General features: G+C 42.4%; 1 protein-coding gene across 1 annotated transcript; it reads right to left on the bottom strand.

Annotated features, from left to right (window-relative positions):
• Positions 1–314: 314 nt before the first annotated feature.
• On the bottom strand, positions 315–15,240 carry OTOL1 (otolin 1). Its single transcript, XM_029074438.1, has 4 exons — positions 14,877–15,240; positions 8,623–8,712; positions 3,034–3,105; positions 315–1,678 (listed from the first exon to the last, which is right to left on the bottom strand). The coding sequence occupies exons 1-4, from the start codon at positions 15,238–15,240 to the stop codon at positions 780–782; spliced, it is 1,425 nt and encodes a 474-aa protein (XP_028930271.1). The 3' UTR covers positions 315–779.
• Between the last annotated feature and the right edge of the window lie 226 nt (positions 15,241–15,466).

The raw sequence follows: 15,466 nt of genomic DNA, 5'->3' as shown, positions 1-15,466 counted from the left end.
ACATCTCCTGCCCACAGGAGCTCACAGTCTAGAGGCGGAATCAATGCTCTTTGGATAAAATGTATACATGGATATAGCGAAATAATAATAATTGCTTTCGATCATCCCCATTCAAATCCCCAAACCTCCACCTGCCTAGCACTGTTACCTTTAAACACTGCAGCCACTGATTCTGCAGAGGATGTCACAGCAGAGCCAAAAATAATTTTTCCACTCTGAGGAAGAGAACAAAAAAGTCTTCAGCTGAGAAAATGACTTTATTTTGATCAAGGGCATTCGGTTCTTCTAAGTGAAACAATTTGATAAATGAGCTAGATGCTACAGTGATTGAGCAATATCTATGTCAACCTTTATTGCGCACTTTACCAAACGCAGAAGCTGATGCAAAACAGTTGATGAGCAAGCACTTACAAATCCATTAGTCTTTGATAAAAAATTTCAAAGATGTTTGAGCTAGCCTTTCCATTTTAGCTAGTGACCACTTTCAGAATTAAACTAATTTGACAGTACATTTCCCTGTGTAGGTTGAATCATAATAGCCAGTACTAGGAATGGAAATTTCTTTAAGGCCTATTTGCCCCAACAAGAGCTCTTACCATGCTCATTTACATGGAAGGGAATGGTAAGCATTTAGGGAGGTTCCCAGGGAGGTGAAGAAGAATTACAAAAAACTACACTACATTACAAATTAGCTCATAAATACTGCCTTGGGAAAAAAATACCATGATTCTAAGGTACTCTTCTAAAGTGAAACCTAGGCCCTCTTAGAGGCTCCAGGCTCACCGTGTGGCCTCCAAAGTCTCCTCGGGGTATAAAAGGAACCCTGTAAATACACTGTCATCCTCAGCACTGACGTAAAGCCCATTCCAGTCTCGCCCCACTTCCAGCCAGACCTGGTCCCCGACATTCAGTTTCAGAATGGTCAGAAAGGAAGTCTGGTCCAGCTCCTGGCCGGAGAGTGTTTCCCGAGTTCGGGCCAGCTTCTTCTTCTGGGCCACAAGATTGATGCGGGCAGGCCGGCCTCTCACTGTCACGTGGTAAGTGAAGACATAGGTTCCAGGGATGCTACAGTTGAACTTTCCGGTGATGGGATTATAGTCTTCCTGCTCATTGTAGAGAATCTTATCAAATTTAATAGGGATGTTGGGCGGAGGGAAGGGTTTTGACAAGCCGGCACTAAAGGCAGATCTGGCGACTCTAGAGCTGTTGCCTTTGGACCCTTTGGGGCCTCGAGAGCCTTTCTTCCCAACAGCCCCTCGGGCTCCTTTGCTCCCGTAACTCCCCTTGGGGCCAGCGGGTCCCATTGGGCCAGGAGGCCCCAAGTCTCCCTTTTCCCCTCTGACCCCTGGATCGCCCTTTGCCCCACGCTGGCCATCAAAACCACCGATGCCTTGAACTCCAATGTCACCTTTGCTGCCTTTTTCTCCTCTCATTCCCATTTCACCTTTTTCTCCTTTCCCACCTCTCTCTCCTGAGTCACCACAATAGCCTTTATCCCCCATCTCTCCCTTTTCTCCCTTTTCTCCCATTTCGCCCACTTTTCCTGGCATCCCCACAGCCCCAGTGTCTCCTTTATCTCCTTTCGTACCATTGTCACAGGTCTCCCCTTTGGTGCCTTTCTGCCCTTTGATTCCAGTCGGACCAGAGTTTCCTTTATCTCCTTTAGAGCCTTCATCTCCTAAAATGGAAATAAAAACAAATGTTTAAGGTCCAAATAAAAACAAATAAAAGGCTCTTCCTCTCTGCACCCCCTTCACCTCCCCTCAGCTAAGCCCCCTTTCCCCCCCCTTCCCTCTGCTCCTCCCCCTCTCCCTTCCCCTCTCCTCGACACTGTGCTCATCCGCTCATTTGTATATATTTTTATTACCCTATTTATTTTGTTAATGAGATGTACATCCCCTTGATTCTATTTATTGATTCTATTGATTCTATTTTGTCTGTCTCCCCCGATCAGACTTAAGTCCGTCAATGGGCAGGGATCGTCTCTATCTGTTGCTGAATTGTACATTCCAAGTGCTTAGCACAGTGGTCTGCACATAGTAAGCGCTCAATAAATACTATTGAATGAATGATTGAAAGGATAATATTACCCGAAAGCAGTCATCATCATGGGGACATCTATGGGAGAAAAACTGGCATACTGGGTGGCAGCGGTATTGACACATGACCCTAAGCTAACACAAGAAGGGTAGTGGGTGCTGGCAGATACATTTTGTTGTAAGCATTTAGTGCAGTGCTCTGCACACAGTAAATGCTCAATAAACACCACTGCTTGATCTTACGGATCAGAGAACTTCCAGGTTTCCCAGGGCATCCTAACTGCCTTGGGGTTCAGGAATCCACCCTCCTCCACTTCTCCCACTCCCCATACGTAAATGTACTTTTGCAAACGGCCCTGGAAAATGCATTAGTCACATGCAGGCGGACAAGGTGGCAGACCACAGAGCCTAGATGAAAAGGGTATATTCAAGGTAGAATAGCCACTTTGCCTGCAACTTCTACCCAGATGGTGCTATAAGCACTTTAGGGTGAGGTCCACCTACAGAGATGACCCCAGGGCCCTTGTGCAGTGGACAGAATGGGTTGCTCTTTCATAAGTGCATGAGTGATAACCCCTGGAGAGTTACAAGCCCTTGTTTCCACACTACACAAGGTCAGAACTGTGGTCCCTATTTGGATTTTTTAAAAGAAATCATTCATGTCAATATAAAACATAACTTCAAAGATTCCTCAGTTTATTCTGAAGATGCATTCTGAGGAAAGTCAGGGAAAGATTCATTCAATTTCACATAGTAAAGAGGCCCCAGAATTTAATAATAATAATTATGAAGTCAAAATTGGATGACACACAAAGATAAAGCTAGAGCCTTCTGGATTAGCAATGTGCATATATTAGAATATTAATTAGGCAATGTTAGTATTCATTGAGTTTCTACTGTGTGCAGAGCACTATACTAAGTGCTTGGAAGAGTTAAAAGACTTGGAAGAGCCTCAAATACTTTGCACAATATAAATAGATTTGATCTTACCTACCTTGTTCCCCAGGTTTCCCAGGATACCCTGGAATTCCATTTTTTCCTTGATCACCATGTTCTCCTTTATCTCCTAGAAAGAAAGTCTATTAATACAGTTTGATGACAGCATTGTTTTGAGATCATTCTTCCCCAAAACATATACTTATGTTCCTCTCTGATTTGTTCTTAGTCATAACAGTTCTAAGGAAAGATGATCCAAGGAAAAGGCTCTAACGAATTCTGAACCAATCCAACTGCCCATCATATAAGCAGTTCAACTTATTATTACAAAGAGGCAATAGGCAGTTTTAGTAAAATTCTTTCCTACATCAGGATGTCTGTGTGGGGAGTGGGACCACAAGGAAAGAACGCTGTAAAGAGTATGCAGTGCTGAGAACAGCTGGAATAGCAGTGGGAAATAAGCTATAGATGGGCCTTCCTTCAAAGTTCACTGCTGCAGCAGTGAGAGGCAGTTTAAAACAGTGCCTCAAAGGGCTGAAGCCTAGGGGTCCAGGCTATTCCAGGGCAGGAGGGAAGGAAACATTCTACAGTGTGAACCCCTGAGCCATGTAAGCTGCCTTTGATGCCACTGGATCACCTTGCCCCATTCCCTACCTTATCTCCCTGATTTCCTACTACAACCCAGACTGACAACTTCAGTTTCTTTATGCCAGCCTACTCACTGAAACTCAATACGGTCTATCTCGCCACCAACCTCTTACCCATATTCTGTCTCTGGTTTGAAATCCCCACCCTCTTCGTATCCAAGGGATGACCACTCTCTCCTCCTACAAAGCCTTATTAAAAGTATATCTCTTCGAAGAGGCCTTCCCCGACTAAGTCCTTCTTCTTTTGTCACCTTTGCACAGGGATTTGCACCTTTTATTCACCCCTCCCTCAACCCAATAGCACTTATGTACATATCCATAATTTAATTTATTTATATTAATGGCTGTCTCCTCTTCTAGACTGTAATTTCACTGTGGACAGGGAACAAGTCTACCAACTCTGTTACACTGTATTCTCCTTAGTGTTTAGTAGAGTGCTGTGCACACAGTAGCCACACAATAAATATGATTGATTGAATGATTCGTGCTGCAACTCCCACCAACACCAAAAGCTACCTTCATGTCAATCAATCAGTGATATTTATTGAGTGCTTATTATATGAAGGGAACTGTACTAAGTGCTTGGAGGAGTACAACACCACAGAGTTGGTATACTCATTCTGTACCCCCAATGATTTTATTCATTCATTCATGAAATCATATTTACTGATTGCTTACTGTGTGCAGAGCACTGTATTAAGCACTTGGAAAGTACATTTTAGCAACAGAGACAATCCCTGGCCACAATGAGCTTACAGTCTAGAAGGAAGAAGACAGACATCAAAACAAGTAAACAGACATCAATAGCATTAATATAAATAAATAGAATTATAGATATATATGCATCAAAACAAGTGAACAGGCATTAATATCAATAAATAGAATTACAGTTATGTACATATATGAACAAGTGCTGTGCTGTGCTGTGGTGGGGAGAGCAAAGGGAGCTAGTCGGGGCAATGAGGAGGGAAGAGGGAGCTGAGGAAAAGGGAGGCTTATTCTGAGAGGGCCTCTTGAAGTAGGTGAGACTTCAGTAGGGCTTTGAAGGGGGAAAGTGTGATTGTTTGGCAGATTTGAGGAGGAAGGGCATTTCAGACCAGAGGAAGAATGTTGGCCAGGGGTCAATGGCCGGACATGTGAGAATGAGGCACAGTGATAAAGTGTAGAAGGAGAGAAGGGAGGTGAGGTAGGTGGGGACAAGGTGAAAAAGACCTTTGAAGCCAATAACAAGGAGTTTTTGCTTGATACAGAGTTTGATAGGCAACACTGGAGATTTTTGAGGAGGGGGATGTCATGCCCAGAGCATTTCTTTCAAAGATAATCTGGGCAGCAGAGTAAAGTATAGACTGAGGCAGGGAGAGACAGGAGGTTGGGAGATCAGAAAGGATGCTGATGCAGTAATCCAGTCAGGATAAGATGAGTGACTGTACTAGTGTGGTAGTGCTTTGGAAGGAGAGGAAAGGGCAGATCTTGGCAATGCTGTGAAGGTGAGACTGGCAGGTTTTGGTGACTGATTGGATATGTGGGGTGAATGCGAGAGCAGAGTCAAGGATGACAACAAGGTTGCAGGCTTATGAGACAGGAAGGATGATAGTGCTGTCCACAGTGATGGGGAAGTCAGGGAGAAGGACAAGGTTTGTGAGGGAAGATAAGGAGCTCTGTCTTGAACATGTTGAGTTTTGGGTGGCGGGAGGACTTCCAGGTGGAAATGTCTTGAAGGCAGAAGGAAGGAGGGAGAGAGATCAGGGGAGGAGATATAGATTTGGGTAACATCCACGTAGAGATGATAGCTGAAGCTGTAGAATCGAATGAGCTCACCAAAGGAGTGAGTATAGATGGAGAATAGAAAGGGACCAAGAACTGACCCTTGAGGAACCCCTACAGTTAGGGGATGGGAGAGGGAGGAGGAGCCCATGAAGGAGACTGAGAATGAGGGGCCTGAGATATGAGGAGAACCAGGAGAGGACGGAGTCAGTGAAGCCAATGTTGGATAACATGTAGAGGAAAATGGGATGGTCCACAGTGTTAAAGGCAGCTGAGAGGTCGAGGAGGATTAGGAGAGAGTAGGAGCCATTGGATTTGGCAGGAAGGAGGTCATGGGTGACCTTTGAGAGGGCAGTTTTGGTGGAGTGGAGGGGACGGAAGCCAGATTGGAGGGGGTCCAGGAGAGAGTTGGAGTTGAGGAATTCAAGGCAGTGAGTGTAGACGACTCGTTCTAGAAGTTTGAAAAGGAAGGGCAGAAGAGAGATAGGATGATAACTGGAAGGGGAAATGGGGTCAAGAGAGGGTTTTTTTAAGAATGGGGGAGACATGGTCATGTTTCAAGGCAGAGGGGAAGAAGCCATTGGAAAGTGAACAATCTACAGTCCACAGCAGTCTTTTACAGTCTAGAGGGGGAGACAGACATTAATATAAATAAATAAATTATATATATATACATATCTGTAGGCCTGAAGATGGAGTGCAGCCTGATGGAATACATTTCCCCCCAAAACAGTCCCCCTTCCTCAGCAGAGCTCCCTCCCTCCATTATAGCCAAACCCGTTTGGGAGTAAAATCCCAGCATGTGATAGGCAAATGGAGCAGCCCACAGAGGCTGTGGAAGCAGAGAAAGACAGATCAGAGTGATGATACCCTGGAGCTCAGGAAGAAGAAAGTTGAGGATGGTAGAAAGAGAAAGGAATGATATTCTGGGGTAGAGAGACAACAAAGTCCACAGTATGCTGTTTGAGAAGCAGTGTGGGTCAGTGGAAGGAGTCAGAGGACGTGGGTTCTAATTCCAGCTCTGCCACTTGTCTGCTGGTGACCTTGGGCAAGCCACTTAACTTCTCTGTGCCTCAGTTACCTCTTCTGTAGAATGGGGATTAAGGCTGTGAGCCCCATGTGGGACAAACTGATTACCTTGAACCTACCCCAGCACTTAGAACAGTGCTTGACAAATAGTAAGCACTTAACAAATACTACTACTATCATCATTATTATCATTATTATTTCTCCCCAGCCTGAGGGACTGGAGTATGGAGTACATTGCCAGACCTCCTTGGACACACCTCCACCATCTCCAGCCACCTTCAGAAATGTGGCTTTTCTTACTTAGAAGGAGCACCTATCTCTATAAAATCTCTTTCTTTTTGTCTCTCTCTCTCTTCCTCTCTCTATCTTGCTCTCTCCTGCTGCTACCTGTGACATCACAAGTAGTGTGATGTGATGACATCTCACAACATGTGATAGACTCTGAAAAATCAGAGCTCATCCAGAACTTAATCCAATACAGACTGTAGAAGCAAGAGGAGGGATGTTCCAGAAAACTACTCTGATATATTAGTTTGGAATCCTAACCATCCATGGGCAATTAATATTAAAAGAAGTAGGGGGACATTTTATAGATATGTTAAAACCCCCAAAATTGGAGCCACCTCAATTTGGAATTTGGAATGATTTAGTCTTAATTTTTTATTATAACACATCTAAAATATCAACATTTTTCTATGTTGGAATGATTTTTCATCCAACCTGATTCCCCTATGTCTACCCCAGCGCTTAGAACAGTGCTCGGCACACAGTAAGCACTTAACAAATACCAACATTATTACCTCTTACCCCTTTCAGTCTTAATTGGAAAGTTTTTTCTATATTACCAAAGGTAATATCATTAAGAACCTAAAGCTCAGAACTCAGAGAAAAAGGAGAGTGGAGTAATCACCCAGTCAATCCAGTGTATATAAAGAAGTTGGATAAACAACAGATTTCCATTTGTTTATCAAAGAATCCAGTACAATCAATCAATCATAGTTATTGAGCACTTTCTGTGTGCAGAGCCCTGATTTAACCACTTGGCTTATCTTATGTTGTCGAGTCATCTCCGACTTAGCGACTCTAAGGACACAACCCTCCCAGAGCGCCCAACCTCCATCTGCAATCATTCTGGTAGTGTATCCATAGAAGTGGTTTACCATTGCCTCCTTCTGTGCAATAAACTTGAGTCTCCGCCCTTGATTCTCTCCCTTGCCACTGCCTCCCAGCACAGGTAAATTTTGACTTGAGGCTGATTGCCTTCCATTCGGTAGCCACTGACCAAGCAAGGAATGGAATGGGTAGGCCTCTGCTTGATTGTCCGTCCCATAACCGAGACTGGTAGAGTACTGGAAACTCTCCAGGTGCAGTCCTGAGTGGGGATTAAGCACTTGGGAGAGTACAGTATAGCAATATAACTCAAAGGTCTTGGCATACTGTGGTATTAACACACTTTCTTTGCTACCCACGTGAATTTAAGCTGCTGCTGATTGCATCCCAACTCTCCCCATCAGCATTCTCCCAGGGCCTGCTACTTTTCCACTGTGGTCCTCAAGGCTCTGCTCCTGGGATGCCTGTGCACTACTGGATGCCTGTGCAGACTTAAGCCTCTGCTGGTCACACAAAGGACACTTCCACCAGCATCATCCTCCTGGTGCCCATAGCATCTCTATAATGGTTCTCAGAGTCCCTCAACATTGTGAGCTGCTCTTGTGGTCTTAAACTGTCACTGATGGTGCACAAGACCTTCCCACCAATTGGCCATATGACTCTTCATCCTCTGCTTCCCATCACCAAAACGACTCCCAGACTCCTCAGCATCCTCCATCTCCTCTACCCAACCATCTTGCTGCATCATTGGGATTCCGCACTGGCTCTTCTCCACATCACTGAGCAACCTCCCTCCCAGTTGACCTTGTGTCACTCCAGCGGGACAGAAAAAAGTACACAGCACAGGGGGAGTAGGGTGGGGGTGGTACAGTGGGAGGTGCTAGGAAGGGGGGACAGGTTTGGGCCACTTGGAGGATGGGAATTGAGGGGTCATGGTGAGATTAGGAAAGTTTAAGGGTCATAGGTGACATCAGTGATTTTAATATAACAGTTTAGCCTAATGCTGCAAGGTGGACCAACTCCTCTTCTCCCACATCTCCCTGTTTCCTCCTCCCCACCCCAGAATGTCATTTGCTCAATTTAGAGGATATACATACCCTTTTCTCCTTTGTGGCCCTTTGGACCCGGTGGACCCATGATCCCTGGTATTCCTGGAATCCCCAGCTCGCCAACCTCTCCTTTAGGACCTGGAAATAACACTTGTAAAATTGTTTTGGCAGAAGAGTAAATCAATCAAGCATATTTCAATCAACCAATCATTTATTGAGTGCTTACTTTGTGCAGAGCAATGTATTAAGGGCTTGGGCAGGTACAGTATAATAGAATTGGTAGATATGTTCATTCATTCAGCCATATTTATTGAGTGCTTACTGTGTTCAGAGCACTGAACTGAGTGCTTGGAAAAGTACAACAGAACAATAATAATAATAATGTTGGTATTTGTTAAGCGCTTACTATGTGCAGAGCACTGTTCTAAGTGCTGGGGTAGATACAGGGTAATCAGGTTGTCCCACGTGAGGCTCACAGTTAATCCCTATTTTACAGATGAGGTAATTGAGGCACAGAGAAGTTAAGTGACTTGCCCACAGTCACACAGCTGACAAGTGGCAGAGTCGGGAGTTGAACCCATGACCCCTGACTCTGAAGCCCAGGCTCTTTCCACTGAGCCACGCTGCTTCCCCATAAACAGACACATTCGCATTCCTTGCCCAAAGTGAGCTTACAGTCTAGAGGGCAATACAGACATCAACATAAAAAAATAAATTACAGATAGGTACACATATAGAAATAATTTCTCTGTGGGAAACATAATGCAACATACATTGTGATCAATCTCAATCTACTCATTGAATGGCACTAAATTTTCATTACAGATGGAGGTGGTGATGCAATCAAGATTTCTCAAGTAACATTCTCTCTGGATTCACACCCCCATAATGTCACAAGTTTGCTTATTTTCAGGACCAGTTATAAAGCTCTTTACCCAGCTTTATTACAGCACTCCATATGTAAATACTCTGCACACAGTAGGAGCTCAATAAACACCCTTGATTTATTGATAAATACAAATTAAAATGACACCAGGGAAAAGACAGAAGTTCAGTCTGAAGTGAAGATGATCTGCCAATCAATAATAAAAATCACATCTCCTTCAAGAAACCTTCCTAACTAAGCCTTCATTTTCCCTATTCCCTCTCCTTTCTGTGTCACCCTTGCACTTAGATTTGTACCCTTTATTCACCTCACCCTCCACAGCACTTATGCACGTAACTGTAATTTTTTTTTTATATTACTGTCTCCCCCTTAGGCTGTAAGCTCCTTGTGGGCAGGAAAGGTATGTATCAATTCTGTTGCACTCTCCCAAGTGCTTAGTAAAATTCTCTGTACATAAGTGCTCACTAAATATGACTGATAGACAAGTGACTAATAGACAAAAGTAAAATGAATGTGTTGACTCTCGATGATAGCTTCACCTGGTGACTAGACAGCCCTTCCATCCCCTTGCCTAACTCTTTAAACTCTTTCTCCTTCTGCCCCATTCATCCCCTGCCACCACACCACAGATTTTTATAATTGTTTCCCCATTTCCCCTCACCTCGCATGTGCCCACCACCTCCCATAAGCCTCTACTACCTCTAGACTGTAAGCTTGTTGTGGGCAGGGAATGTGTCTGTTATATTGTGATATTGTACTCTTCCTAGCGCTTAGTACAGAGCTCTGCAGACAGTAAGCACTCACTAAATACAATTGATTGAATGATCGGACTGAGTCCAATTACCCTGTATCTACCCCAGTGTCTGACACATAGTAAGCACTTAACAAATGTCATAAAAAAACTAGGCAAGGCATGGTTAAAAAGGACGTGAGTGCCGTTTTAAAAGCATTAGGTGAAAGAAAAAGCATTAAAAAAAGAAAAGAACATAGAAAAGGATGAAGCTATTGGGCAGAAAGGCAACCAAAAGCTTTACTGGGAGCACAGCAATAAAAACTGGGTCCCAGAAACTGGAAAAGCCTTCTTTTTCATAAAGTAGATACAGGAGAACACAGGACCTAACCAATTTCCCAGGAAACAAAGAATGTGATCAATTAATCTAGATTAAAGAAATTTTGCTATACTTGTCCACTATTTATAATCCCACTATCATTTTAAGCATTGAATTTGTTACAAACCTTATTTCAAGTGCTTAGAACAGTGCTCTGCTCATAGTAAGCACTTAATAAATGCCACTGATTCTAAGATTTCCTACCCCCCAAAGTAAACGGTGAAAATGAGAACCTCGGCTTTCAATTTTCTGGTAATGGAATTTTAACACTATCATGACAATATGCTTATGATGATTGTAAAGTCCCACTGACAAGGTTTTTTGCCTGATTAATAGACTTATGCTTCACAAATATGTAAATTGAGTGCAATCATGCTTGCCATTAGGATTAATGACAGTGATCGAGTTCTTCAGAAGAAGCCACTATATCAAATACAAAGTAGCCCTAAGAAGTGACTGATAATTGGACTTGGCTGTGAAAAATTCATAGTAGTTTTAGAGAGAGAATGGAGAAGCAACATGACCTAGTGGTTACTGCACAGGCCTGGGAGTCAGAAGGACCAGTGTTTTAATCCCAGCTCCATCACTTGTCTGCTGTGTGACTTTGGGAAAGTCACTGAACTTATCTGTGCCTCACTTTACCTCATCTGTAAAATATGGATGAAGACTGTGAGCCCCAAGTAGGACATGGACTTTGTCCAATCTGATTAGCTTTCCTCTACCCCAGGGTTTAGTATAGTGTTTGGCACACAGTAAACACAAATACTATGACAAAAAAGTTTTGGGCTGCCTTAAAACTTCTTACGAGGAGTAAACAGAAAAATTCAAAATAATGACTTGGCATCTGTGGAAACTTGAACTTGCCAGTCTAAATATGGAGAAGGACATATTTTAAATCAGAATTTCACTTAGGTGAGCTAAATCTTCTAGTAAGTAACTACAGTAAGGAAGGCATATGTGTATGCTGGAATGAATAAAGAATTACATTATTACATGTGCTGTGAAAGCTATTTGAAATGAGGGTTTCAATGCAACAGCTGCTCCATTTCTACATCTATCATTATTATTATCATTATTATTATTATTTATTCTCATCCTCAGCTCTTGAGTATATATGCATACATTTTAAATGAACATTCAGTTTATTCTTATTTCACTGTTGGTAAACATTTTCATGCCTGCTTCCTTCATTAAAATGTAAGCTCATATGGATAGCGAACATATCTCTCTCTTCTGTTGAATCTTCCCAAATGCATAATAAGGTAAATTCATTAGATTATATATACCAGTAAAGCTACAGCTGCAACATAAGAAAACCATGAGCAAAGATAGTGTTGCCTTTGCCTTCCACTAGTATAAGAAGTGAGACTCCTCAGAATAATTTTCTCATTTTATTCATAATGATAATAATGGTAATGATTAAGTTATTTTCTTTATGGCATTTGTTAAGTCTCTTTTTTATGTAGGGGGTAGATACAAGCTAATCAGTTTGGGCACAGTCCCTGTCCCACATGGAAGTCACAGTATTAGAGTCTATTTTTCAGATGAGGTTACTGAGCCAAAGAGAATTTAAATGACTTGCCCAAGGTCACACAGCAAAGAAGAGATGGAGCCAGTATTAGAACTCAGGTCCTCTGACTTCCAGGCCTGGGCTCTTTCCACTAGACCACATTGCTTCTCTATGTTCTTAAGTTTTTGCTGTATGCTACACACTATACTAACTGGGGAGTAGATACAAGATAATCAGATCAGACCCTGTACATGTCCTACATAGGGGTCACAGTCTAAGAAAGGAGAGTGAACAGGTATTGAATCTGCATTTTACATATGAGGAAACTGAGATTCAGAGAAGTTAAGTAACTTGCCCAAGGTCACACAGCAGGAAAGAGGTGGAGCTGGGATTAGAACCAGGGACCTTTGATTCCCAGGCCTGTGTTTGGTCCATTAGACCATAAGGCTTCTCTCCTCCCTTTCCTCTAACTGTCCCACTCCTGATTCCTAGCTAAATTCAAATCTTTGTGTTGACAACAACCACAGACATATTTCCAGCTGCATTTCTCACACTTTAATTGTGTTGAGGGTGGGGCAGCCGACAAATTCTGTGAGAAATAAAGAAGTAATAAGGAAGGAAGTGATTGCTTCACTTTAGTCCTACCATCCTTAAAATCTAACGAATGTGCAAAATTTATTCAACTATATGCAATTTTCAGCTGAGAGCTTATTTGAAAATCCCTGGCTTTTAATGTCTTGGGACAAATTAGATTTCTGGGACTGTCCTGAGTTTTGGTAGCTGTCTTGGACTTGGAGCTGCCATGGTTAAACTGATCAACCTTACCTGGACCTAACCTCAACAGAGCGTTGCTCACTTTGAATGTGTTGGCTTCAACATCTGTATGTGAGTGTCCTCAATACCTGCTGAGTTTTGGTCCTATGGCATTCTGCTCACTGAGGAGGAAGGAAAAGACACATGAACTTGGGAGGTCGTCCCAGTGTCCCAGTTTTTGACAAAAAGAATATGGTCAGCCAAAATAATACATCTCATAGCAGTGCAAATCAGTAGGCTTATAAATATAGGACCAAGTTTAAAGATTGTGCTTTCAATTTTTTGTTAAAGTGCTCACTTGATCCCAGATGATTAATTTACTTTAGTCTTGGGCCAAGGCCAATTTTCATGATGATATAAAACCGTAGATCTCCCAACTACTGCACATTCATGCCAACGTTCTTACTGTGCTTCTCTCATATCTCACTTGCTGACAATCTTTTGTTTACACCTTCTATTTTACCTGGAACACCCTCCCCCTTCAAATATGACAGACCACCACCCTTCCCATCTTCAAAGCCCTACTAAAAACTACAACTCTTCCAGAAAGCCTTAACTTCCCTTAACCCCCCTAATTTATTTTCCCTTTCATTCATTCACTCATATTTATTGATCGCTTACTGTGTGCTCATGGGACTAATTAGCACACAATCCCTGCTCATACCAGGCTGCCTAGTTGCAAGCTATCTACGAATACAGAACGAGGTTAGAAAAATCCTTACAGAAGGAAAGACTTGAACACAAAAAGCAAAAGAAGGTGATGTATTTTTCATTCCAGTATGTTTTTGCAATTTCATATTTACAAACCACTTCAAATGTTTTCTCCTGTTTTGCCTAGTGGAGGCTGCAAAAAGTATGTACTTACTAAAATGCTTGTAAATCTAAAGTACCATTGGCATCCTCTTATACAATGAGTGTTGTAAATAACCCCTGCTTTGTGGCTTCAGCCTTTGCTGTAGATCACACTTAAATTCTGCCTCTTCAACGTTTCAGCAGCATCAGTACTTCTAGGTTTTTTAAAATGTAAAATTACTCATGTTATTTAATCCCAAAGTAAGACATAATAAAAGTTTCCTTCACATATTTTGGAGAAAAGTTCTTTCTGAATTCAGCCACTGTACTTCAGTAAGGATTAATTTAGTTGATCTGGTAAAAATGTACGAACTTATTTTCCCTTCCTTTGGCATCACCTATACACTTATATCCACACTCCAAAGCATTTAAGTACTTACCCCACCCTGACACCACAGCACGAGTCTATCCTTACACTCATTTGCTTCCCCTACCTGTAGTTTATTTTATTGTCTGTGTCACCCGCTAGATGGTAACAGGGACAGGGGACAGGACTCTATTGTACTGTATACTCTGCACACAGTAAATGTCCAAATTATTTAGTCAGTGTTTCTCATGTGGGACAGGGACTATATTCAAGATGGTTATATTAATAATGATAATAATAATAATGGTATTTATTAAGTGCTTACTATATTCAAAGCACTGTTCTAAGCACCAGAATAGATACAAGTTAACAAGGTGTACACAGTCCCTGTCCCACATGAGATTCATACTCTATAAAATAGGGATGAAGACCATGAGCCCCGCGTGGGACAACCTGATACCTTATATCTACCCCAGCACTTAGAACAGTCCTTGGCACATAGTAAGCACTTAACAAATACCATCAATACTATTATTATTATTATCCCATTTTACAGATGAGGTAACTGAGGCACAGAGAGGCAAATGGCTTGCCCAAGGTCACAAAGCAGACATGTAGTAGAACTGGAATTAGAATCCAGGTCCTTCTGACTCCCTGGCCCCTGCTCTATCCACAAAGTCATGCTACTTCTCATTATATTGTATCTACTCCAGTGCTTAGTACACTGCTTGGCACATAGTAAGTAAATATTATTAGTAATAGTACCAGTAAAATTCTGCCCAGGTTCTAATGAGCAGTAAGTTCTTTCAAAACATATAAAAATACCTGGAAATCCACGGTCCCCTGCTTCCCCTTTTTGCCCAACAATGGGTGTGCAGCAGTCACAACAATTAAAGAAGAAGTCAGCTGAGTCAAGAGAGAAATTTTCCAAAGGAAATAGAGTGGTGGCTGTTTGGAAGGCAGGGTCTGCTGTAGAGGGCTCCGCGGTCATGTCTCCAGTTCCCGTCATTTCCATGTAGTTGATTTCTTCTTCAGGGGGTGGGTTCGTGGAAGTCCCGAACTCATTTGGGATTTCCTTGAATAGAAATTTCTTGGTAAATTTGGTAGGTAGAGTGGTCTTTCCTTCTGTGCGTAAACCAACAATAGTCAAAATAATAAAGGTGGCTCTGTGGCAAGAAAACATCCACATATTGAAACCTACAAAGAAAAATGACTAGATCACATCTATGCTTCCGGCTCCATCATCATAGAATTTCTGCATATTTGATCCATCACAAAATGCTGTCATTCCCACCTTCACAACACTGCTAAAATCTGCCCTTTCCTCTCTATCCAAACTGCTACCACATTAATACAATCACTCATCCTATCCCACCTGGATTACTGCATCAGCCTCCTTGCTGACCTCCTTATCT

This window comes from Ornithorhynchus anatinus, chromosome 1 (genome assembly GCF_004115215.2).
Source record: "Ornithorhynchus anatinus isolate Pmale09 chromosome 1, mOrnAna1.pri.v4, whole genome shotgun sequence".
Classification (NCBI taxonomy): domain Eukaryota; kingdom Metazoa; phylum Chordata; class Mammalia; order Monotremata; family Ornithorhynchidae; genus Ornithorhynchus; species Ornithorhynchus anatinus.
This window is presented reverse-complemented; position numbering and strand designations above follow the sequence as displayed.

Coding starts and splice junctions, on each gene's coding strand:
- OTOL1 (XM_029074438.1), bottom strand. CDS start 15,240: ATGTGGATGTTTTCTTGCCACAGAGCCACCTTTATTATTTTGACTATT. Junction 3,106..8,622: donor GGGCCACAAAGGAGAAAAGG/GTATGTATATCC, acceptor CTTTCTTTCTAG/GAGATAAAGGAGAACATGGT. Junction 1,679..3,033: donor TGGGAAACCTGGGGAACAAG/GTAGGTAAGATC, acceptor TTTCCATTTTAG/GAGATGAAGGCTCTAAAGGA.